Raw genomic sequence first — 26,634 nt, 5'->3', positions numbered from 1 at the left:
GAGAAAAATTGTTGCTGAAAATAAAATAAAATTGAATTTAAACAACAGGGAAAAATAGTAGAATTCCATGGCTTGAAATCACAGATCATGAAAATATTGATGTTAAATTGAAGATTCCATGTAGATAATGAGGTTCTCCAGATGTTCTCACTTGTGGATGAAATTATGCTGATTGCATCAAATCTAAGAACAGTGGAAAGCCTTTTAAATGAAACCTATAATAAGTCAAGAGTTTGGGGGGGGGGGAATGTGAATAAAGAATACCTGTTGTCCAGTTTATTATATGCAGTTGAATAGACAACTCATAGACTTTATCCATCAGTACATATGCCTCAGATAGATTATGAACTTGAGCTCTGGAGTATGGAAAGAAAAATGATAGATTGCCTTTGGGTAAATTTCCCCCTAAAACAAAGGCTTTCCTCTCCAATAAATTATTATAATAACTCATATGCAAAAAAAGATTGGGGAAAATGTCTGTTCTTTTAATAATGCCTATAATTTTACCAGAAGTCAAGGTTACCTCACTAACTGTATTTTGCTGACTCTTTTTCTCTTTCCTTTTTTTCTTTTTTTACTGAGACAACATTGACCTTTTCCAGTTCTGCAAGACTTCTCCCATTATCCATGTTTTAATAAAAGATTACATCTGCAAGTTCTTTCAGTACATTGGAAGATGGTTACTTTAGTTCTGTTTACATGAACTCATCAAAACTAGTTAGGTATTCTCTAAATAGTAATATTTACTGCTTTAACTCCAGGTATGCTGTCCTGTCCTCTGTACCAGGGTTTCTTAAACTTTTTGCACTTGTAAACACTTTTTTGGTCTCAGCAGCATTTGCTGTTGCTGCATGGGCATAACAGCATACACAGTGTAAAGTGAGGATATGGTGTGTTCAAAACAAAGGTTTCAGTGAAGTTGCATGATGCCACAAAGGCAAACACTGCCAGAAAAGCCTCAGATTCGTTACACATTTAATTTTGAATTAATTTTTGGTCATTGCATCCTTAGAAACCTCTTCCTATTGCCAATTTTTTGGTAACATGAGGTCATGATCCACAGTTTAAGAACTGCTGTTTGAGATTGAGTAAGGGAAAGAACAAAGGAAAAAGAGAAGTATTTCTCTAAAATGTATGTTTCATGGACATAATTAAAGAAAATCCTGGCTCTCCTAGGTAGCACAAGGAGCAGAGCTATGTAGTACAAAAAAAACATTGGATCTAGAATAATAATGTTTCAATTTGAGTCACCTGTCTCCCACCTTCTAATTTTTATACACTTTATACAAGTGACTACACCTCGCTGAAACAGTGTTTTGGTGAGGCAATATAAAATGCATCAAAATTAGTGCAAATATCTCTAAAGATGTATAACAAGGCAAAGAAAATTGAACTAATCCCTAATGAGGCAGAGGACCCAGCAGATTTAGAAAAGAACTTAGAACCAAAATAGGATGTTCATGAATGATTTGAGAAAGAAATATGAATTGTGAAAGCAGAATTCATGACTTGCAAAGAAGTCATTGTCAAAACAGAAAATTTTAAAAATTAAAGAAAAATTTTAATACAAAGTGGCAACTCTATCCACAGAAGCAAAAAAAGAAAGAACAGATGATTGGTAATACAGACATATTATACACATATATAAACAATAATCTGAAAGAAGAGAAGCAAAAAGTAGGAACATTTAAAGATCAGATGGTCTTTTGACAAGCAAAACATTATCTTGAAGGCAGGATGAGCAGAGGCAACTTAAGGACTGTAGATCTCACAAACGAATATGACAAATCAAAAAAAAAACTGAGCAACATAATGTAAGAAACAATACAACAAAACTACCTACAAGTCCTGAACTCAAAAAATACTATGCCAATCAAAAGACTCCACAGGTCACCTTTAGAAAAAAAATAACCTCTGCTACAAATTCCAAGATATATAGTGATTAGAGTGAGCAAGTTCAAAGATAAACAAGAAATTTCAGCAAGCTACCAGGAGAAAGACCTTCACACACACACATGCCCCCCCCACACCACATACACACATGTGTATGTATATGTATGTAGGCATGTTCATGTGTGTATGCATGTGCATGTGTACATGTGTATGCATGTGTAATCAAATGAATTAATATAACAAAAGATTATTCTGCGCACACCAGAAACCAGGAGAGAATAAAATGTGTTCCAAAGAGCAAGGAAAGTGAAGATGCAATTCAGAGACATACACTACAAACCTGATCATAATTATCAATTTAAAAAGCCAACAATATGGATACTAAATAAATGAGATATTTGAAGCATTCCTACATAGAAAAAAGTAAGGATAACATTTGCTTTTCAATAATTCCAGAAAACACACACAAGAAGGGTAAAAGGCAACAAATGAAGACACATAATAAAATAAATTACCCCCTCCAAAAAAAACTTGAAAGAGAAATATATCTATGGGGTATAATAAGAGATGGATCATTAAGATATTTCTTTTTTAAAGTACCTGAGGAGATAATAGTGAAAGCAGAACTCAAATAGAAGTAATCATGGAAGAACAAGCTTGAAATATCATGAACTAAACCTCACAACACTTCACTCCCACTTCGCTTCCTCTCACTCTCTTCCTAAGTCTTCAGTCTCTGAAGCATAATTTCATCATTCAACCAAAACTGCTCTCTCCAAGGTCACCAATGATCTCCTATCTGCCAAATATGATAGCTTTTTCTGAATCTTCTTTCTAGACCTTTCTGCAATCTTTGATGCTGTCAGTTACATTTTTTTTAATACTCTAACTTGTCTTCTGATTTCTAGCCCTGTTTCTCCAATTGGCTACTGAACATCCTGAATTTGTTTATGTCTTAAAAACATTTTAAACTCATCTTGTTCAAAATTTAACTCATGATCTTTCCCCTTAAAGTTTTCCCTCTTTTTAATTTCCCTATTATTGTTGAGGGCACAATGATCTTCCCAGGCATCCAGTCTCCCAGGCTACAGTGTCATTCTTGACTCCTTATTCTCTCATTCAAACTCTTTTCCAGTTCTATCCATTTTACGTACATTACCTCCCTCATATACTTCCTCTTCTTTTCTCTGACTCTGCCACCATCCTTGTTCAGGCCCTCATCTCCTCATCTGTGGACTATTACAATGTCCTGTTATTTAGTTTCCCTCAAGACTTTCCCCACCCCAGTTCTTTCTCTGCTTAGCCGTTAGATTGACCTTCTTAATGTAAGTCTGATCATGTTGCACCCTTCTTCCCCACTGAATACACTCCAGGAACAAATATGTGTTTGACTTTTAAGGCCCTTCATAATATTTTCCCTTCCCATCTCTTCAGACTTCTTCCATCTTATTCCCTTATACTTACTCCAACCTTTCTGTTCTTTTCACATGAAACTCCATCACTTGACTCAAAGCATTTTCACTGACTGTCCCACATGCCTAGAATATTGTCCCTTCTCATCTCCATTCCCTGGCTTCCCTGGCTTCCTCTAATTCTCAGCTAAAATTCCTTCAATAAGAAGTCTTTACTGATCTACCTCTATTCTAGTGCCTTTTATCTCTAATTTTCTCTAATTTATCCTATCTTTCTTATTTGCACAAAGATACAATCTTGTTTGTACTCGTTAGTTTGTGAACTTCTTGAGAGCATGGACCAGAATTTGCTTTTATTTAGCAAAATGCCTGGTATATGGTAGGTGCTTGATAAATACTTATTGACTTTACTTGATGAAATAGAGATCTTGAATAATCCAATCTTATAAAAGGATATCAAACTAACTTTAAATGAACTACCAAATGAAAGGGAGGAGGAGACTTTTGGATTTGCATGGATTCTGATTAATTCACAGGCAAATTTTATCCTTTAAAAAAACAATACTATAACACTACCAAGAGTAACAATAGTACAAAATTATTTTCAAAAATTGAGAAAGAAAATATTTTCCTAGACTCTTTCTATGAAAGAAATATGGCACTAATACCTAAGCCAGCAAAGGAAAACTAAGGGCCAATATTTTTATTGAATATCAATTCAAAAACTTTAAATCCTTGTCAGACTATGGCAACTTATCAAACAAAAAAAAAGGGAAACCCATTCATTATAATGAAGTTCAGTTTATAACAGGGATGAAGTGATGTTTCAACATTAGGAAAACAATCAATAAAACATTTTTCAAAAATCCAAAATCACACAATTATCTCAATAAATGCAGGAAAAGCTTTTGACAAATATGATACTCATTCATGCTAAAATTCCACAAAGTATAGACATGGGAGGACATTTTTGAATATAATAAAATTTTTTCTTTCTAAAACCAAAAGCAAGCATCTTATAAAATGGGGACACAGCAGAACCTTTCCCGTCAAATATAGGAGTAAAGCAAAAATGCCTTCTCTCCACACTATTATTTGATGTAGTTCTGGAAATGCTAGCTATAACAGTAAAAGGAAAGAAAGAAACTAAAGGCGTAAGAACAGAAAAAGTGGAGACAAAACTATCTATTTGCTGTATTTGCTGATTATGTGATGATCTACACAGAAAAGCTTAGGGAATATACAGTTACTAAATGAGAAAATTAATAGTTTCTGAAAAGACACAAGTAAAATCAACAGCATTTCAATAAAATAATAAAATTTTAAAAATCCGCAAAAAGGTAAATCCCATTTAATATAATTACAAATACATAAAGTATATGGAGGAATTAATCAAAGCATACAAATAACTTATGAAATGCTTCTTAAATAAGGAACAATTGTGGGGGGTATACAGAAATAGAGATATTTTCATTTTCAGTTTTTTTAATTGGCTGATCAATATTGATAATTTGTCTCTTTTGCCTTTGTTTTTTTCTTTAAAAAATATACTTATATTGCTGTGTTGTTCTCTGGTAAGAGAAGAGAGAGAGAGAGAGAGAGAGACTGGGAGAAATTCTGATGATATACAATACAAAAGATAAAATTATTTTTAAAAAATAGTAAAGATATTTATCAGTAACATGACAAATCTGAGTAATTTCATTTCTTTTTTGATAAAGTTGGTGAACTGGTTTATTTATCTAGATTTGAGCAGCATATTTGACAAAATCGTTAATACTTGTGGATAAGATAGAGAAATGGAATAATAAGGCAATAATAAAGGTAGTTGAATTTGTAACCTGATTGAATACCTGGACCCAATAGTAGTTATTAATGATTCAATATCAATGTAGAAGTTAGTTCATTTTTTAATGACCCATTAATCTGTGTTTGGCATCATGCTATTAATATTTTTAATGAGAGAATGACATGTGGCAGATCCATCAAAAATGCAAAGGATGCAAAGCTAAGATGGAGAACTAGCCCATTGGATAGCAGAGCAAAGAACCCTGGGCTCTGATAGTTATGCAGATTTCATGGTGTTAGGTTCCAACGAAACAGGAAATTGTGCTAGCTTCTGCACGTGAACAGTGTCTCAACATGTACATACTCTAGGATTCTGATTCCTTGAGGTCAATAAGACTTCCCTTAACCTCAGATATTATCTCTCCTTCTTCTACCCCATTTCACTCTCAAATTTAGCATTTTAGTAGTTCCCCCACCCCCAACAATCTCCCACAGCCTAAGGCTGCTTAAGAATGTCAGTCTCTACTGACAACCATGGAAAATGAAACTGATGGACAAAGTAATTTGTTCAAGGTCATACGATGTGCCAAGAACCTCAAGCTGGCCTGTTATACTATGGTGGCTGAGCTACGTGTTTTGCAATGAAGGAAGGCAAAAACAAACAAAAACAGAAGTGAGAACTCTTTGCAGCCAAGGAATGTAGCTCTGGGGATCCTGGTTGCCTGGGCTTCCCAGCAGGTTTCCCTGCTGTGTTAATGTTTCTTGTGGGGTGTGTGTGTATGTGTGTGTGTGTGTGTGTGTGTGTGTGATATGTCATTAGGTGATAAATTTTGTGGCCTACACTTAAAAATGAAGGGCAGTGTCAATGCACTGATAGGCACATCCTTGACAACATGTCCAAGCACTAACCATTTTCTCTCAGGTTTCTCTGTATCAGAAGCCACAGGACTTGTAATTAGCTATTGAAAGAACACTATAATTTGCCTATTATTTCTTCTGAAGGGTTTCCCAATGCACATAGCAACCTAGCAACCTCTAAGCTTCTGAAAGACCTCACCCTGTGTAATGAAAGTAGTTAGAACTTTGTCTGTTTTCTATTTGTTGTTGTTATTTCAACCAGGCTTGTGATTTCTTAAGTATGGGGAATTCCCAGTAAGGAACTTCCTGTTCCAATGCAGGTCTACACCTTCTCTGCAACTGGTAGTTTTAGAGGGCTTTAGTATGCGTTAGAAGAGAGACAATATAATATACTCTGGAGCTACTATGCCAACTCCCATTCATACTAATAAGATAGGTCCCCAGAGCACAGTGCCTCAGTGCTCTATGGATATCCCTATGGAATTGGGAAATATCTTTTAATGTTTATGATTCCCTATCATCAGCTGAGAATTAATCTTGTCAGTTATCTTTAAGTAGCTTTCACAAAAGAGCATGTTTAAGGTGGTACCCTAAGAATGGTTGGTACAAAACATCCCTGCAAAAGTCTGTGACCTCCTATCCAAGTAATACATACAGAGTCTGGGGAAAGTGGTCTCAAGCTTAGACAGAATGTATGGCAAAGTGTAGTCAAGCTCTTGATGGCTGGAAGTCTTTTTCTCCTCTATACTTAAGAGGTTCCCTTTATGTATATAGTCTTTGCTGGGCTCTTTGTAGAATTTCATCCAGTCTGTCTTTGATTCCCAGGGCAAAGTCACTACAGTGACTACTGTCTTGAAAAACAATGCTCTGGAGCATTTCAGTGTAACAAAATCCCATTCTAGCCAAGGAGGAGGCAGAAGGAAAACCAAAGTTGAAGTGTTATCTTGTCTCTCTCACCCCAAGGAAATCTTTCTCAGAGAGTTTAGTTAAAACACTCTTTCCTTGTTAGCTGGGGGTTTAGCTGGATCCGAGTTTCCCCCAGATGCTCAAAACATCTGGGTTCTGAATAGATCTTTTATTTTATAGATGAGACTCACAGGACATGACTAAGTTTCCTTAGTCAACTAGAACACTCAGTGCTATTCAATTTCTGCCCCTGCTCCTGCTTCTCTTGTCTCCTGAACTTTATTGGTCAGTTCATGGTTACTGTTAGGAAAAGTGCACATTATCAGAATTAATGTTTTGTTATAAAGAATTATATGCAGAAAAAGTGTATTGTCAGCAATCTGTAGTAAAAGATTGCAGGTTTTGGCAGTTGTGAGAAGCTAATCCCATATTTCCCATAGGGTCAATGTATCAATATTCATATGTTTTACTTTCCTGTAGTTTTCTAGGAATGGTGCTCCACAAAAGTTGAGGATTGATTATACTGTCATATATAGTCATCCCTCAATTGATGAGTAATCCAAATGTTCTAGTTCTTTACCATAAGAATAAGATTTTCTATGAATATTGTAGTATTTTTTACTTTCTTTGATCTCTTCAAGGTATAGACCTATTAATGGTATTTTTGAGTCAAAGGTTATTAATTACCTTTTGGCCATAATACTAAATTGCTTTCCAAAAAGCCTGAACCAATTCATGGTGCTGGAGTAGGAGCTGCAAGGTCCTACCTTTCCCCCAGAGCTATGAGTCCCTATCATTTTCTGCATATGTTGAGCAGACAACCTCACCACTCTAGCCATCCTATCACCAGTGACCTTGTGGTCTAGGGACTTTTCCAAGCCTGGCTAACACAATGAGACTTCTCACTGCCTGATAGTAACTTATGTGATATCAAAGCCTCCATTAACATCTTATGAATATGATAATGAAGGGACTCCCAAGGGTGAAAGTTCAGCTGTTTCACAATAGCCACGTGGAAGACCCAGTAAGCACGAATGCAAGTCATCCTTTTGTTAGCATAGCACAAAGATTATATCATAGCAAATTTCCTTAAGTCAGTCCCCCTTCAGCTCTGATATAAGGTAGTCACCATTCCCCTTCCACCAAACCTGACACTACTTGGTTCTGTTTGATTTTACGGCAATAAAACTTCACCCACCGAGAAACTGTCTGACCCTGGGTAATTTTTACCCTTCAAACTCACTCTCCCACTGCAGTTCTACCAACAGTGCATCAATGTGCCTCTTTACCCCTCCAACATTTGTCATTTAGGATTTTTGTTAGCTTTGCAAATCGGATCTTACAAAAGTAACCTCAGAACTACTTTAATTTGCTTTTTTTTAAATTTTAGATTTAGAGTACTTTTTCCTACGGCTCTAGATAGCTTGGCTCTTTTTTCCTAGAGAAGGACCTATTCATATGCTTTGACCAATTGTTAGTTTTGAAATGACTCCACTTCTTAGAAATGTGAATCATTTCCTTGTAAATCTTCTGAATGTTATCAGAGAAACTTGCTACAATTTTTCCCCAGTTAACCATTCCAAGACTTTTTAAATTTTTTCCACCAAAGACCTTTTTCCCATTTTGACACTTTTCATTAACATTGCATAGCCTGAGGGTATGTGCAGTACAAAGTGAATGCTTGGTGTGTTCAGAACCAAGAGTGCAATGAAGTTGCACCGTGCAACACAGGCAAGAGCTTCTAGAAATACCTGAGTCCTTATGAGTTTGACTTTGAATTAATTTTTGATCATTGTGCTTTCAGAAACCTTTCATTGTTGCCAAATTTTTCATGACCCATATGGGATTATGATCCACAGTTTAAGAATTGATGGTTCCCATTCTAATCTTATCTATTGTTTGTGTAAAAACTTTTTTTAAAATTTTGTGTAACCAGGTGTTTGTTTTATCTTCTGTGAACCTTTCTACCTCATTTAGTCATGAATTCCTCCTCTATCCATAGATCTGAAAGATAATTTCTTTATCATTCTTCTAATTTGTTTATATTTTGACCTTTTATAGATAGGTCACTTTTTCTTTTGGCTCATATCTTGGTATATGGTATAAGGTGTTAGTCTAAACTTAATTTCAGTCAGATCGCTATCCATTATTTCCAGGAAGTTTTGTCAAATAATGAGTCCTTAACCCAGTAGCTAAGGTCTATGGCTTTATCAAATGTTAGGCTCATAGATTTTATTTTATTTTTTGCTTCAGAATGTTACATGCTTAACCTGTTCCACTGATTGATCTCTCTATTTTTTAACCAGTGTCAAAAGATTTTGATGATTACTACTTTGTAACACAATTTAGGATTCACTGTTAAAGCCACTTCTTTCTCACGTTTTTATTTCATTATTTTCCTTGAGACTACTGATCTTGTTTTGTTATTTTTTGAATTGCTATTTTTTTCTCTAGTGCTATAGAGTAATTCTTTGGTAATATTATTGATGTGGCACTTGATAAGTAATAACAATTTAGGTAGCATTGTCCTTTTTATTATGTCAATCCTGGGATGGGGAACCTGTAGCCTTGAGGCCACATGTGATCCTTGGGTACGGTCTTTTGAATGAGCTCAAGTTTTGCCCCAGAGGATTTGTTCCATGAAGTGTGGATTCAGTCAAAGGCTTGACTTGACTTGAGGCCCTAGAGGGCTACATGTGGTTCCTCAACCCTGGATTAGGCTAACATATGAGCAATTAATATTCATCCAATTATTTAAGTCTGTTTTTATTTCCACAAATACTATTTTTTTGGTTTTTATATGGTTTTCATTATACATCTTGAAAGGTAAACAGTCAACTATTTTATTTATTCTATAGTTATTTTATTTTTAAAATTATTTATTTGTTTTCAGTTTCCTACAATCACTTCTACATATCTTAGACTTTTTTCCCCTCTCTCCCTCTCCTTCCCCTTTCCTTCCCCCTCCCTCCCTGAGATGGCATGCAAACTTATATATTTATTAATTAATTAATTTATTAATTAAAAAGAATGGGAGAAACCATAAAACAAAACAAAACATAACACAAGAGAAAATACTCTGCTTCATTCTGTGATCCAATTCCATAATTCTTTCTCTAGATGTGGAAGGCATTTTGCCTCGAGTCCATTGGGAAATTTTTAGGTCCTTGCATTTCTGTGAAGTATTAAGTCTACCCGAAAAATTCCTCTCACACTGTGATTGTTGCTGTGTACAAAGTTCTCCTGGTTCTGCTCCTTTCACTCAGAATCAGTTCATATAAGTCCTTCCAGACCTCTCTGAAGTCTTCCCATTCATAAATTCTTATAGTACAAATAGTATTCCATTACATTCATATACCACAACTTGTTCAGCCATTCCCTAATTGATGGGCATCCCCTTGATTTTTGGTTCTTATCTACCACAAAGAGAGCTGCTATAAATACTTTTGTACATGTAGGACCCTTTCTCATTTTTATGATCTCTTTGGGAAACACTCCTAGAAGCAATATTGCTGGGTCAAAGGGTATGCATATTTTTGTAGCCCTTTGGACATACTTCCAAATTGCTCTTCAGAATGGTTGGATCAGCTCACAGCTCCACCAACAATGAATTAGTGTTCCAACTCTCCCACATCTTCTCCAACACTTATCATCTTCCTGTTTTGTCATGTTAGCCATTCTGATAGGTGTGATATGGTACCTCAGGGTTGTTTTGATTTGCATCTCTCTAATCAGTAGTGATTTAGAGCATTTATTCATATGATTGTAGATAGCTTTAATTTCTTCCCCTGAAAACTGCCTGTTCATATCCTTTGACCATTTATCAGTTGGGGAATAACTTGTATTCTTGTACATTTGATTCAATTCTCTATATATTTTAGAAATGAGGCCTTTATCACAGACCCTAGTTGCAAAAATTCTTTCCCAGTTTTCTTCTTCCCTTGTAATATTGGTTGCACTTGGTTTGTTTGTGCAAAACCTTTTCAATTTAATGTAATCAAAATTATCCATTTTGCACTTCATAATGTTCTCTATCTCTTGTTTGGTCAAAAATTTTTCCATTCTCCATAAATCTAATGTATGAACTATTCCTTGCTCCCCTAGTTTGTTTATACTATCAGTCTTTATACCCAGATTATGTCTCCATTTGAACTTTATTCTTGTGTATCATGTCAGGCATTGGTCTATGCCCAGTTTCTGCCACACTGTTATCCAGTTTTCCCAACAATTTTTGTCAAACAGTGAGTTCTTATGCCAGAAGCTGGGATCCTTGGGTTTATCAAACAGTAGAGTACTGTATTCACTGTGTCTTGAGCACCTAACCTATTCCACTGGTCCACTCCTCTATTTCTTAGCCAATACCAAGTGGTTTTGATGATTGCTGCTTTATAATATAATTTGCGATCTGGTAGGTCGAGGCCACCTTCTCTAGTATTTCTTTTCATTAGTTTTTTTTTTGATATTCTGTACCTTTTATTCTTCCAGATAAATTTTGATATTATTTTTTCTAGCTCTGGAAAATAATTATCTGGTAGTTTGATTGTTATGACAACAAATAAGTAGATTACTTTAGGTAGAATTGTCATTTTTTATTCTATTAACTCAGCCTACCCACAAGCAACTGATGTTTTTCCACTTACTTAGATCTGACTTTATTTGCACAAAAAGAGTTTTGTAATTGTGTTCATACAGTTCCTGGGTTTGACTTGGCAGGTAGACTCCCAGGTAGTTTGGTGTCTACTGTACTTTTAAATGGGATTTCTCTTTGTATCTTTTGCTCTTGGGCTTTGCTGGTAATATATAGAAAGGTAGATGATTTATCTGGGTTTATTTTGTAACCTGCAACTTTCCCAAAGTTGTTTATTATTTCAAGTAGTTTTTTTTTTTCTTTTACTTGTTTCTCTGGGATCCTCTAAGTATATCATCATATCATCTGGAAAGAGTGATAACTTAGTTTCTTCTTTGTCTATTCTAATTCCTTCAATTTCTTTATCTTCTCTTATTACTAAAGCTAATATTTCTAGTACTCTATTGAATAACAGTGGTGATAATGGACATCTTTGTTTCACCATTGATCTTTTTGGAAATGCATCTAGCTTATCCCCATTGCATGCAATGCTTGCTCATGGTTTTAGGTAAATAGTGCATATTATTTTATAGAAAGTTCCATTTATTCCTATGCTCTCCATTGCGTTCAATAAGAGTGGGTGTTGTATTTTGTCAAAAGTTTTTCTGCATCTATTAAGATAATCATGTGTTTTCTGTTAGTTTTGTTGTTGATAATATTGTTCATAATATTGAACCAGCCCTGCATTCCTGGTATAAAACTTACCTGATTGTAATGTATTATTCTCATGATTAGTTGCTGTATTCTATTTGCTAGTATCTTATTTAAATTTTTTGCATAAATATTCATTAGAGAAATTGGTCTATAATTTTCTTTCTCTGTTTTGTCTCTTCCTGGTTTGGGTATCAGAGTCATATTTGTATCATAAAAAGAATTTGGTAGGACTCCTTCACCCAGTTTTCCCAAATAGTCCACATAGTATTGATATTAATTATTCTTTAAACATTTGATAGAATTCACTTGTAAATCCATCTGGACGTGGAGATTTTTTCCTAGAGAGTTTATTGACAGCATGCTCAATTTAGTTTTCTGAGATGGGGTTAATTTAAGTATTCAAATGCCTCTTCTGTTAATCTGGAAAATTTATATTTTTAAAAATATCCATCCAACTCATTTAGTTCGTCAAATTTATGGGCATACTGTTGGGCAAAGTCATTTCTAATTATTGTTTTAGTTTCCTCCTTATTGGAGGTTAGTTCACCCTTTTCATTTTTGATATTTAATTTGAGTAATTTGGTCTTCTTTTTTCCTTTTTAAAATCAAATTGACCAAAAGTTTATCAATATTATTGGTTTTTTCATTAAACCAACTCTTAGTTTTATTTATTAGTTCAATCATTTTCTTAATTTCAATTTTATTAATCCCTCCTTTGGTTTTAAGTATTTTTAATTTTGTATTTACTTGGGCATTTTCAATTTGTTCTTTTTCTAGCTTTATCAGCTTTGTGCCCAATTCATTGATCTCCTCTTTCTCTATTTTATTCATGTAGGCATTCAAAGATATAAAATTTCCCCTAAGAACTGCTTTTGCAGTATCTCATAAGATTTGGTGGGTTGTCTCATTATTGAAATTCTCTTGAATGAAGTTGTTGATTGTTTCTATGATTTGTTGTTTAACCCACTCATGACTTAGGATTAGATTATTTAGTTTCCAATTGGTTTATCTTTCCATGGCCTTTAATTACATGTAACTTTTATTGCATTATTATCTGAGAAGGATTCATTGACTATCTCTGCCTTTCTGCACTGGATTGTTAAGATTTTATGCCCTGGAAACTGTATGAGAAAAAGTCTTATTCCTTTCTATCCCCATTCAGTTATCTCCAGAGATCTATTATATCTACATTATCCAGAGTTTTACTGACCTTAAATTCTTTCTTGCTTATTTTGAGGTTAGATTTATCAAGTTCAGAAAGGGGGAAGTTGAGGTCCCTCTATGGTATAGTTTTGCTGTCTATTTCTTCTTGGAACTCCCTTGACTTTTCCTCTAAGAATTTGGATGCTCTGCCACTTGGATTATATATGTTTAGGAATGATATTACTTCATTGACTATCATTCCCCCCTCCCTTTTACTCCCCTTTTCCCTTACTACTTCTTCCCTCCCTCTTTGCCTCCCCTCTCTTTTCTTTCTCTTTCCCCCTCCTATAACTGAATTTATTGTTCCCTCCCTGAACCAAGTCAAATGAGAGCAAATCTCAAACATTACTCATCTCCCTCCCCTCTTTCCCTCTGCTGTAACATGTTTTTGTGCCTTTTCATGTGATGTAACTTACCTTTTTCTGCCTCCTCCTTTTCACATCTTCCTTTAGAATCCCTTCTCATCCTTAAATCACGTTTTTATCACCATATCATTTAATTTGTACCCGCTCCCTCTATCTATGTACATCCTTTTTAAATATCATAATAAGTATACAGTTCTCAAGATTAACAAGTATCATCCTCCCTTATAAGGATGCAAACAGTTTGCACATATTGAATAACAAGTTTTTTTCCTCCCTGTTTACTTTTTTATGCTTCTGTTGACACTTGTGTTTGAAGATCAAATTTTTTATTGAGCTCTGGCCTTTTCATCAGAAAGGTCTGGAAATCCCTTATTTCGTTGAATGTCTATCTCCTTGTCTGAAATTTTATGCTCAGTTTTTCTGGGTAATTGATCCTTGGTTGTATTGCCTTATGGAATATCATAATTCTTTTTGAGCTCTTCCATGGCCTGAGATCAATTCATATTTTTCTTGGAGGCTTTTGATATGGGAGCTTTTACTTTGTTGTCTTCTGTATATATATCATGATCTTCTTTGTCACCAAAGTAAGATTCTATAGTCTGAGGTTTTTTATGCTGTTCACTCATGTTCCCAGCCAGAAATCGACTTCTTTGTCAAAATAGGACTCTTCTTCCAGTGGGGTTGGGGTTGGTAGGTGTACTGTCCCAGGCTTCAGGTGTCTTGTATCAGCCACTCAATCCTTCACAATCTGTGGGCCCAGAGCTCTGGAAACAGTTGGCTCAGTCACCATCCTACTGCTGGTGCTACTACTGCTGGCTGGTGCTTCCTCCTCTGCCCCATGACTGGGGCCACACCAGTTTCCACAGAATTTTCCCACTGACTTTCTATACTATCTTTGGTGTTTCTGTGTTGAGAAGTCTGGAAACTGCCACAGCTGCTATTTATTCAGCCCCCTGAAGCCTGCTCCTACTCTGTCTGTGCTAGTGCAGCCCATGACAGACCATGTTCCACTCCGCTCCCAGCCTGGTACAATAGATGTTCCTGTCAACCTATCAGGCTGTCTTGGGTTGGTGATTTGTTTTACTCCTTCATTTTTTGGATTCTACAGCTCTAGAATTTCTTTAGAGTCATTTTTACAGGCATTAGGAGGGGTTTGGGGGGAGAGCTCAAGGAAGTCCCTGCTTTTACCCCACAATCTTCCCTTTCTTTCATTTTAACCACATCTTTATGATCTCTCATTCAAGCTTAAGCTTTATTTCTGTCATAATTAAGAATTTCCCAAATCTACCAGCCTTCTTTTCTTTATTCCCTTTCCCCCTCTTCCTTTTTTCCATTTTTTAAAAATTTATTTCTAAATCAAACTTTTTGCATGTGTGATTGTATTCTGCATATTCTATCCTCTTTCAACCAGTTCAGATTCAAGTGAGTCTAAATGATGCCCACTCTCCCCAACCATTTCATGTTTGTATACACTTCTACTTGTGCCCCATAATTATGTAAGATGCATGTTTCCCTGTCCTACACCTCTCTTTTTCTCCTACGTTACCCAAGGAACTACATTTCCCTCACCCCTTTCCTTTCATCTTTCAACATTATCAAAACACAGCAAAACCACTCAGTACCTCTGTCTCACTTGATTCCCTTTATGCCTCCTAATGATACTGTGGTTCTGAAGGGAGCCTTGTATCATGTCTCCCTATTAGAATGCATTTAATTTATCCTTATCTATTCTGATTGTTCAACTTTTTTATGTTTTTCTCAACTCCTGTGTTTATATTCCAAAATTTCTATTCACCTTTACTCATTTTATCAGAATTGCTTGGAATTTCTCTATTAATGGAAAGTCCTATTTGTCTTGGAGGACTATATTCAGTTTTCCTGAGTAAGTTATTCTTACATCTTGGTTGTAGTCCTATATTTTTTGCCTTTTGGAATTAAGCATTCAATACTGTCCAGTCCAGAATAGTGATAGCTTCTATATCTTCTGTGATCTTGATTGTGGTTCCTCAGTAATTGAATTTTTTCTTTCTCAACACTTATTTAGGAGGCTCTGAAATATCTTGGAGCTTGATTTAATCACTCACAAATGGGACTATCTGGAGGACTTCACCATCAATAGGAATTCTATCTTTAAATTGTGCTTTGTACTGAACATCTTATATCATAGTGGAAAGTATTTTTGTTGAGCATGAATCTCCCTATTGAATACCTCACTTTACCCATATAAGTGTTTCCCTTCTAGTTTTAAATAGCATTGATTCTATTTGTGCAGAATCTTTTCAGAATCATCCACTTTATCCTCTGTGATTCTTTTCATCCTTTATCTTATCATGACTTCATCTCCTAATCATAATCCTTAAAGGTAGTTTCTTCCTTTCTCCTCTATTTTATTTATGATATAAGCTCATATATGTAGTTCTAATATTTTTTTTTCTTTAGCAACTTTTTTCCTTTTATTTATTTAGTTTTCATTTTCAACATTCACTTTTATAAGATTTTGAGGTCTAAATTTTTCTCCCTCCCAAAGATGGTGTGCAATTTGATATAGGCTATACATATGCAATCATAACAACATACTTCCATATTAGTCATATTGAAAAGAAGAATCATAACAAAATCATAACAAAAATCATAACAAAAAATAGTCACAAGAAAGACAGAGAGAGAGAGAGAGAAATAGTATGCTTCAATCTGGACTCAGACTCCATAATTCTTTTTCTGGATATGTATTGCATTTTTCATCATGAATCTTTTGGAACTGTCTTAAATCATTGCATTGCTGAGAAGAACTAAGTCAATCAAAGTTGGTCATCATGCAGTATTGCTGTGACTGTATAATGTTCCCCTGTTTATGCTCACTTTAGTCAGCATCAGTCTATGTAAGCCTTTCCAAGTTTTTCTGAAATATACCTGCTCCTCATTTCTTATAGCACAATAGTATTCCATTACATTCATGTACCGTAATTTGTTCAGTCATTCCCCAATTGATGGGAATCCCCTCAATTATTAGCTACCACAAAAAGAGTTGCCATAAATATTTATGTATATGTGATTCTTTTTCTCATTTTTATGATGTCTTTGAGATACAGTCCTAGAAGGGGTATTATGGGATCAAAGAGTATGTAAAGTTTTATAGCCTTTTGAGTTGGAAGTTACTCTCTGGAATGGTTGCATCAGTTTACAACTCTACCCACAATGCATTAATGTTCCAATTTTCCCACATCTTCTCCAACATTTATCATTTTCCTGTTTTGTCAGATTAGTCAATCTGATAGGTGTGAGGCTACTTTAACTGACATTTCTCTAAGCAATAATGATTTAGAGAATTTCTTCATATACTTATAGAAAGCTTTAATTTTTTCCTCTATTGGAGAATGATTCATATTCCTCTAAGTTTGACTCAGTTCTCTACATATTTCATAATGTTCTCTATCTCTTCTTTGGTTATAAATTCTTCCTTTCTCTAAAAACCTGACAGGTCAACTATTCTTTTCTCTCTTAATTTGCTTATGGTGTCATCCTTCATGTCTAAATCATGTTCCCATTTTGACCTTATCTTGACATACAATTAAAGATGTTTTTCTATGCCTAGTTTCTGCCCTATTCTTTTCTCGTTTTCCCAGTAACTGTTGTCAAATGGTGACTTCTTATCCCAGAGGTTAGAGTCTTTGACTTTATCAAAAAAAAGACTATAGATTGCTATAGTCATTAACTATTATGTGTGGTTTACCTAAACTGTTCCACTGATCCATCACTCTGTTTCTTAATCAGTACCAAAAAGTTTGACGATTGCTGCTTTATAATACAGTTTTACATCTGGCATGGCTAGACTACTTTCCCTAGCATTTCTTTTCATTAATTCGCTTGATATTCTGGACCTTTTGTTCTGCCAGATGAATTTTTTCCTAGCTCTACAAAATAATTTTTGGTAGTTTGATTGGTATGTCTCTAAACAAGTAAATCAGGTTAAGTAGAATTGTCATTTTTATAATATTAGCTCAGCCTAACCATGAGAAACTGATATTTTCCCAATTATTTAAATCTGACTTTATTTGTGTGAAAAGTGTTTTGTAATTGTTTTCATATAGTTCCTGCATTTGTCTTGGCAGGTAGATTCCCAAATATTTTATATTGTCTATAGTTACTTTAAATGGAACTTCTCTTTCTATCTCTTGCTGCTGGGTTTTGTTAGTAATATATAGAAATGTCAATGATTTATGTGGGTTTATTTTATATCCAGCAACTTTGCTAGAGTTGTTAATTATTTTAAGTAGTTTTTAGTAGATTCTCTAGGATTCTCTATCTATCATATTATCTGCAAAGAATGATAGCTTTGTTTCCTCATTGCCTATTTTAATTCCTTCAATTGTTTTTCTTCTCTTATTGCTAAAGCTACCATTTCTAGTACAATATTGAATAACAGTGGTGATGATGGACATCCTTGTTTTACCCCTCATCTTACTGCGGATGCTTCTAGCTTATCCCCATTACATACAATACTTGCTGATGGATTTAAATAGACGTTATATGTCATTTAAAGGAAAAATCCATTTATTCCTATGTTCTCTGGTGTTTTTAATAGGAATGGGTATTGTATTTTGTTCAAAGTTTTTCTGCCTCCATTTAGAGAATCATATGATTTCTGTTAATTTTGTTATTGATATGGTCAATTTTGCTGATAGTTTTCCTAATATTGAACCAACCCTGCCTTCTTTGCACACATCCCACCTCTTCCTAGTGTATTATCCTTGAGATAAGTTGCTATCTTCTCTTTCCTCATATTTTATTTAAATTTTTTCATCTATATTCATTACGAAAAATTGTTTTATACTATCTTTTTTTTTTTGTTTTTGCTCTTCCTGGTTTAGATATCAGCACCCATATTTGTATCATAAAAAGAATTTGATAGGATTCTACCTATTTTTCCAAACAGTTTATATAGTATTGGAATTAATTGTTTTTTAAATGTTTGTTAGAATTCACTTGGTTTTTTACTGTTTTATTTGTTTTCAGTGTTCTACAATCACTTCCATATAACTTAAGATTTTTCCCCCTCCTCCCCTTCTTTCTTTCTTCCCTCCCTGAGTCTGCATACAATTTTATATAGATTCTGAACATACATTCCTATTAAATACATTTTCACCTTATTCATGTTCCTTAGGAGAGTTGAAATGAATGGAAGAAATCCTAAAAGAAACCAAAACATAATACAAAAGAAAATGATCTGCTATCTTCTGCAATCAAATAGAATTTACTTGTTAGCCCATCTGACCTTGGAAATGTTTTCTTAGGTAAATGATGGCTTGTTCAACTTCTTTTTCTGAAATGGGATTATTTAAGTATTTTATTTCCTCTTCTGTCAATCTGGGAAATGTGTATTTTTTGTAAATACCCATCTATTTCACTTAGATTGTCAGATTTGTTGGCATACAGTTGGGCAGAAAGCTCCTAATTATTGGTTTAATTTCTTCTTCATTGGTGGTGGATTCACCCTTTGTGTTGTTGATACTGGTAATTTGATTTTTTTTCCTTGTTGTTTTAATCAAATTAGCCAAAGGTTTATCTATTTTATTGGGTTTCTCATAAAACCAGCTCTTAGTTTCATTTATCAGTTTAATCATTTCCTTAATTTCAATTTTATTAATTTCTCTTTTCAGAATTTCTAATTTGGTATTTAATTGGGTATTTTTAATTTGTTCTTTTTTCTATTTTTTTTAGCTGCATGTCTAGTTTATTGATCTCTTTCTCTATTTTATTCTTGTAAGCATTTAGAGATATGATTTTCCCTAAGAACTGCTTTGGCTGCATCCCATAAGTTTTGATATGTTATCTTATTATTGTCATTCTCTTGGATGAAGTCATTGTTTCTGTGATTTGTTGTTGGACCTACTCATTCTTTAGGATGAAATTATTTAGTTTTTAATTAATTTTTAGTTCCTCTTTCCATGGCCCTTTATTACATGTAACATTTTTTGCATCATGATCTGAAAGAAATTCTACCTTTCTACCTTTCTACATTGGATTGTGATATTTTTTTGCCCTAATAAATGGTCGGTTTTTGTGTAGGTCCCATGTACTGCTGAGAAAAAAAAAAGGTATATTCCTTTTTATCCCCATTCACTTTTCTCCAGGGGTCTATCATACCTAAGTTTTCAAAAAATTTTATTCACATCCTTAACTTCTTTCTCATTTATTTTGTGATTAGATTTATCTAGTTTTGAGAGGAGAAGTTTGAGGTCCCCCAGTAATATACTTTCACTGTCTTTTTCTTCCTATAACTCACCTAACTTCTCCTCTAAGAATCTGCATGCTATAACACTTGGTACCTATATGTCCAGTATTAACATTGTCTGTGATACCTTTTAGCAGGATGTAGTTTCCTTCCTTATGTCTTTTAATTAGATCTATCTTTGCTTTGTCTGAGATCAGGATTGCTACCCGTGATGTTGTTTTTTTTTTTTTTTTACTTTAACTGACGCATAACATATGTAGATCCAGCCTTTTACCCTACTCTGTGTATATCTCTTCTGTTTCAAATGTGTTTTTTGTAAACAGCATATTCTAGCATTATGGTTTTTAATGAACTCTATCCACTTCTGTTTTATGGGAGATTTCATCTCATTTACATTCACAGTTATGATTCCTAACTGTGCCTTTCCATCCTATTTCCCCTAGTATTTATGCTTTTCTCTCTCCACTTTCCCTTTCCCTCCTCACAAGTTTTTTGCTTCTGACCACCACCTCCCTCATTCTGCCCTCCCTTCTATCACCTCCCTTTTCTTTCTCTTTTCCTCTACTATTTCTTCCCTCCCTTTCCTCTCCACTTCCTCTAGGGTAACTTAGATTTCTATACCTAATATAGTGTGTATGGTATTCCCCCTCTGAGCCAAATCTCATGAGAGTAAGGTTCAAACAATGCTTGTCTCCCTTCTTCTCTTCTACTGTGCTATGTCTTTGCACCTCTTCCTGTGATATAATTTGCCCTTTCTTACCTCTTTCTTTCCGTTTCTCCCAATAAAATCCCTTTTTTACCTCTTAATTAATTTTTATTATCATATCAAACTCGACATATCTACACCCTCTATCTATGTACACCCCTTCTAAATGTCATAATAATGATACAGTTCTCAAGAGTTACAAGTATCATTTTCCCATATAGGAATGTAAACAGTTTAACTTTATTGAGTATCATGTTTTCTTTTCCTTTTCTTTTAATCTTTTATGCTTCTCTTGAGTCTTGTTTTTGAACACTGAATTTTCTGTTCAGCTCAGGTTTTGTCATCAAGAAAATTTGGAAGTCCCCTATTTCATTGAATGTCTACCACCTGAAAAAAGTGTTCAGTTTTGCTGGGTGGTCAATTCTTGGTTGTAATCCAAGATCCTTTTGCTTTGCAAAATATCATATTCCAAGTACTCCTTTTAATGTAGAAGCTGTTAGGTCCTGCATAATCCTAACTGTGGTTCCACGATGTATAAATTGTTTCTTTCTGGATGCCTGCAGTATTTTCTCCTTGACTTGATTATTCTGGAATTTGGACACAATACTCCTTGGAGCCTTCATTTTGGTATCTCTTTAAGGAGGTGATCAGTGGATTCTTTCAATGATTAGTTTACCCTTTAGTTCTAGAATCTTTTAACAGCAAGCACCCCAGCATATACAAGCGGGCCTGCTGCACAGGTTCTTATATCTGTTTTTCTAAGGAAAGCAACCTTAAAAGCAGTAAACAATCTGACGTTAATCTAGCACGTATATCATTCACTTGGTTAAGGTGGGAAAGTCAACACCCTGAACTTCAGAGAAAATGCAAACAGAAATTACAAATAAAAAGACCAACAGATAGGGTTTCCACCTGTCTGACTATAGACAATTCACACATCATTATCCAAGAGAGAAACACTGATATCTGGGTTTTCAAAGCTGGGGGGCTCCTTAACAGATACTCAGAATCTTGTCTGGCCTAATCACATAAACATTTTTCCAATGATTTGAGCCCCAAAACAAAACCTCACCTTAGAGTATATATATACACGCACTGTTCAGAGTCAGAGGGCATGACCCTCATGACCCATTGCCTCATTAGCAACTAAGAAAAGGTGTAGGCCTTCATACAAAACAAGCCTTCCCTAATCAAGCTTCCTTTAACAGTCACACCTGAGGTCTATTAATGGGCAGGGAAGATTTTTAACTCCCATTACAGATCTCAAGGCAGTTTTCTTTGATAATTTCTTGAAAAATGCTGTTCAGGTTCTTTTTTTGATTATGACTTTCAAGTGGACCAATAATTCCTAAATTGTCTCTCCTGGATCTATTTGCCAGGTCAATTAACTTTTTTTCTGAGAAGGTATTTTATGTTTTCTCCTATTTTGTCATTCTTTTGGTTTTTGTTTGACTTATTCTTGATGTCTCATAAAGTCATTCACTTCTACTTGCCCAATTCTCATTTTTAAGGAATTTTTTCTTCAGTTAGCTTTTGAACCTCTTTTTCCATTTGGCCTGTTCTTTTTTTTAAGGAGTTGTTTTCTTCAGTCAATTTTTGTCCTTTCTTTTCCAAGCTGTTGACTCTCTCTTGTATACCTCTCATTTCTTTCCCCAATTTTTCTTCTATCTCTTTTATTTGAATTTGAAAATCCTTCTTGATCTTTTTCAAGAAGGCTTTTTGGGCTTGAGACCAATTCACCTTTGAGGTTTTGTATATAGGTGTATTGACAATGTTGTCCTCTTATGATTTGGTGTTTTGATCTTCCCTGTGCTCATAGAAACAGTCTGTGGTCAGTTTGTTTTTGCTTCTTGCTTATCTTGGTTGCCTGTTTCCTGGCTTTTAAAGCTGACCTCTGCTTCTGGCACACAAGGGGCACTATCCAAAGCCTCTTGTGCTGAGGACCAGGGGCCTATTCACTGACTTTGTATGCTGGGGCCTCAGGTGCTGGAAAATGGAAGCTTCAGGGGTCTGGTATCTTACCTGGAACTGATCTGGGGTTCTAGTTGTGATGCCTTGTATGTGCTACGGCCAGGTGGGGTTTTTCTGCATTTCCCCAGGGCTACACTGAAGCATGTGGGGTTCTGGCTGCTGGAGGACATCTGCCTGCCTGGGGCTGCACTGAAGCCCAAGGAGGTCTGCTGCTGGAGGATGACTGCCCATTCAGGGTTACATCATAGTGGCAGGCATCTGAGCTGGAATCTATGAGTTCCCCTAGGTATACTAAGACATGAGGTGGTCCTGTTGTTGGTATTTGCCTCCTCTGTCATCCTTTCTCCCGCTAGTTTGCTGAGATGTTTCCTGTCCTAAAATGTACTTCCTTTTTATCTGAGTGAGATGGACCTTTCTTACCAATCCTCCAAGTTTCCCTGGTTAAAAGATTGCTTCACCTAAACTTTCTGCTGACTCCACTGTTCCAGGGTTTTTTCCTGGGGTGCTGTTTTCTGTTTTTTTTTTTCCAGAGGTGATTAAGGGAGAGGGATAATGATGTACTGCTTACTTTGCCATCATGGCTCCAAGAAGTGAAATCATAAATCTAGTATTTTTTAGGAGTTTATTGTGGTATATACTATCAGATCATTATCTAAAGTTAATATCTGCCAGACTAGTTTCCAGTGTTCCTAGCAAGTTTTGCCTAATAGTGTGTCCTTACTACTGTACTTAGGGCCTTTAAGTTTATCAAAGATTGTCTTACTGTATTAATCTACATCAGTTCCATTTTTCTGCTTTTTAACCAATACCAAATAGTTTTAATGATTATTGCTTTGTTCAATCAATATCTCATACTTCTAATTCCCTTCCTTTCTCATTTTCATTTTCTTTGAGAATCTTGACATTCTGTTCCCTAGATGAATTGTGTTATTCTTTTCTTGTTCTTTAAAGTGACCATTTAGATGTTTAATTGGTATGACACTGAATAGGTAAATTAATTTTGTTGTATTTTTATCATTGTCATCATCATCATCATCATCATTGTCATCTTATTCCTCATCATTATTACATTGATATGACCAAACAATGAACTGTTGAAATCTCTTTACTTTTTTCCCCTTTATGACCACTGCAAGATAAAGTATCCAAATGTCTCTTTCATGAAATGATATTTCATGTTGCTTTTGTACACATAATATGATCAACTCCACTAAGTCATTTAAGTGCAATTTTAAAGTATTATATCAGTACCAGTTACTGTTATTTCAGAAGAACAAATACAGGTCTATGGTGGTAAATGTTTAAAAACCGCCATTTTGGGGAAAATGTAGACGCAACACACTTTTAAGTTTAATTCCCATTATTAACATTTTTTGTAGCTTACTCCAGAACACCCCTGGACAAGTATCACCTCTGGTTCAGAGCTGAATACAGAAAAACATTGTCTCTTTTTGGCCTGGGGAATCTTAGAGTTGTACCCTGGGAGACTGAGTTGGTGAGAACAATTGGATATTTGTGTTATTTGGTCACTACACCACCACCACCCACCTATCCCTTTCCCTATTCCCTCCCCAAGGGTTTAAGAGAAATGAAAGGTGGTTTTGGATGAGGTAGTTGCAAAAAAAAAAAATTGCTTTAGGATGTATTTCACTGTGACTGCTTATTGACATATACTTTAAAAAGTTTGCTTTTCTTAGGTAATTGAAAAGAAAATCACGAGAGGCAACTATGATGAGAGTATTGACTAAACTAGGAGTCAAGAGAACTGGGTTCCATTTCTGTCTTTGCCCTTAACTCGGTATAAAAGCATCCATCTAGAGTTGGAAGGACCTCAGGAGTCATTCGGTTCAAACCCCTCATTTCATAAAGAGAAAATATGAAAGTCCAGTTAGGTTAAGTGATTTGTCCAATGTATAGAAATTAAGTATTAAAGGAAAACTACTGAGCAAGTCAGTACCTCTCTGAGCCTTCATTTCTTCATCTGTAAAATAAGATTGTTGGACTAGCATTAAATGGTCTCTATTACTCCTTTCCAACACTGACATTCTATCACTTTTATTAGAAAAAAGATTATAAGGAGTTGACTTTGGATCTCCAGGTTGGGGGGAGTGGGGAGAGGGAGGTGGGTAGATTAGGCAAGATTCCAGTGTTACTCAAGTTGAAGTCCTTCCTCTCTGAACAGCTACAGTGTCCTTTTGGCCCAAAACAGTGAAAGGAATGCACCCTGACATTATTGATAACTGGGATTCTTGTTCTTTAAAGATCCTTGCCAAAGTAGTAGCAGGAATGTTTTAATGGTTCCTTTGTCTTTCTTTTTCTTTGTTTCTTTGTTTCTGTTTCTTTTTCTTCCTTTCTTCCTTCCTTCCTTTCTTTCTTTCTTTCTTTCTTTCTTTCTTTCTTTCTTTCTTTCTTTCTTTCTTTCTTTCTTTCTTTCTTTCTTTCTTTCTTTCTTTCTTTCTTTCTTTCTTTCTTTCTTTCTTTCTTTCTTTCTTTCTTTCTTTCTTTCTTTCTTTCTTTCTTTCTTTCTTTCTTTCTTTCTTTCTTTCTTTCTTTCTTTCTTTCTTTCAGAAAAGCCAAGAATGAACAACATCCTGACATCAGCCACAGAGCCCTATGACCTTTCTTTCTCTCGATCCTTCCAGAACTTGGCTCACCTCCCCCCATCCTATGAATCTGCAGTTAAGACCAACCCCAGCAAATACTCATCTTTGAAGAGGCTAAGTAAGTGTTTTTGGTTGTGCTTTTGGTTGCACTTCAGTTTCAAGTTGCAGCTAGATTTCCTTTTCTTTACCAGGACATGGGAACTTGTCCCATCTCTTTCTCCCAAGCAGAAAGGAAAAGAATGAGGGTGGAGAAGAAAGGCAGCATGGCTTAGTACAGAGATGTCAAACTCAAATACACAAGGATCTCTGTGGGTTGCATATTGACAGTTTTAAAATGTAATGTTATATATTTATTTATTTTGTTAATTATTTCTCAATTGCATTTTAATTTGATTGGGGCTGCACTTGGGAATGTTGAAGCTATGTGTTTAACATCTCTAGTTTAACAGACATGGTTTTGTGTTGTTTTTTCTAAACCTAGATCTGTGAACTTTATCTATTTCAACACAATTGATTCCTTTGTAATTCTTTGTATTATATCTCTTGCATTTAAAAACATCATTATGAGAAGACATCTATAAGATTCACCTAATAGACTGAATGAATCCATGGCACAAAAAATGTTAAAAATCCCCATTTTAATGGAAGTTATGTTAGATTTGGAAACAAATGACCTGGTTCTGAGGTCTAACTCTTTCTGTTACTAGTTCTGTGACTGGGGAAATTACTAATTTTTCTAGATTCCAGTTACTTCATCTGTAAAGTAAGCAGATTAAGCTAGATGATCTCTTGGGTCTCTTCCAACTCAAAAATCCTACAATTTCTATATCCTTTTATAGACTCATTGCTGAATTCAGTATCAACTACTCTTCCATTCTCAAGCTTGAAGAGACCCTGCACATTGCAGAGGGTTAGTCTATGCTGCCCTTTCCTCCACTTTACTCTAAATCCCAAAGCAGAATGATCTGAGATTATTCTAGTGTCCTCCCTAGAAGTCTATCAACCATTTCTGACTTGTGACCAGTGTAAAAGCCAGTATTGCCAAAACCATATCCCTTTACCCTGGCTACATTGCTTACTGAGGAGGTGATGTTCAATAAAGCAGTTTCCTATCATTCCCACCTTTCTCCTTCATTCCCCAGAAACCTTGAGCTAAGGTTAACTTGACTAATAGTGTAACAATTGTGACCTCCTGCTCCTACTTTCAGTTTTATCAATCTCTTCCTATGCCAGTGGCTCTATGAACTCCATCATTGTTATTTGAATCTAAGGTGTCTTTGAGAGGAGTTAGACCTAAAAGACAAAGAAATGCCATGGAGAAAACCCACTTTAAAAATACTTGAAAGTGCTCCATTATGATATTTTAACCCCAAGTAGAGAACAGGGACTGAGTATCTTCTCAAAACTGACAATGAC

The 26,634-nt window shown here is 35.1% G+C and overlaps 1 protein-coding gene across 1 annotated transcript in view; it reads left to right on the top strand.

Annotated features, from left to right (window-relative positions):
- SHISA6 (shisa family member 6) overlaps positions 1-26,634 on the top strand; it is a 526,490-nt gene that overhangs the window by 487,340 nt on the left and 12,516 nt on the right. The window contains exon 5 of the mRNA XM_072645069.1: positions 25,184-25,336. Within this exon, the coding sequence (XP_072501170.1) occupies positions 25,184-25,336 (153 nt within the window). The remainder of the gene's footprint in view (positions 1-25,183; positions 25,337-26,634) is intronic.

Source organism: Notamacropus eugenii, chromosome 2 (assembly GCF_028372415.1).
Source record: "Notamacropus eugenii isolate mMacEug1 chromosome 2, mMacEug1.pri_v2, whole genome shotgun sequence".
Taxonomy (NCBI): domain Eukaryota; kingdom Metazoa; phylum Chordata; class Mammalia; order Diprotodontia; family Macropodidae; genus Notamacropus; species Notamacropus eugenii.
The sequence above is the reverse complement of the archived record's forward strand: the minus strand, read 5'-3'. Positions and strand labels throughout refer to the sequence as shown.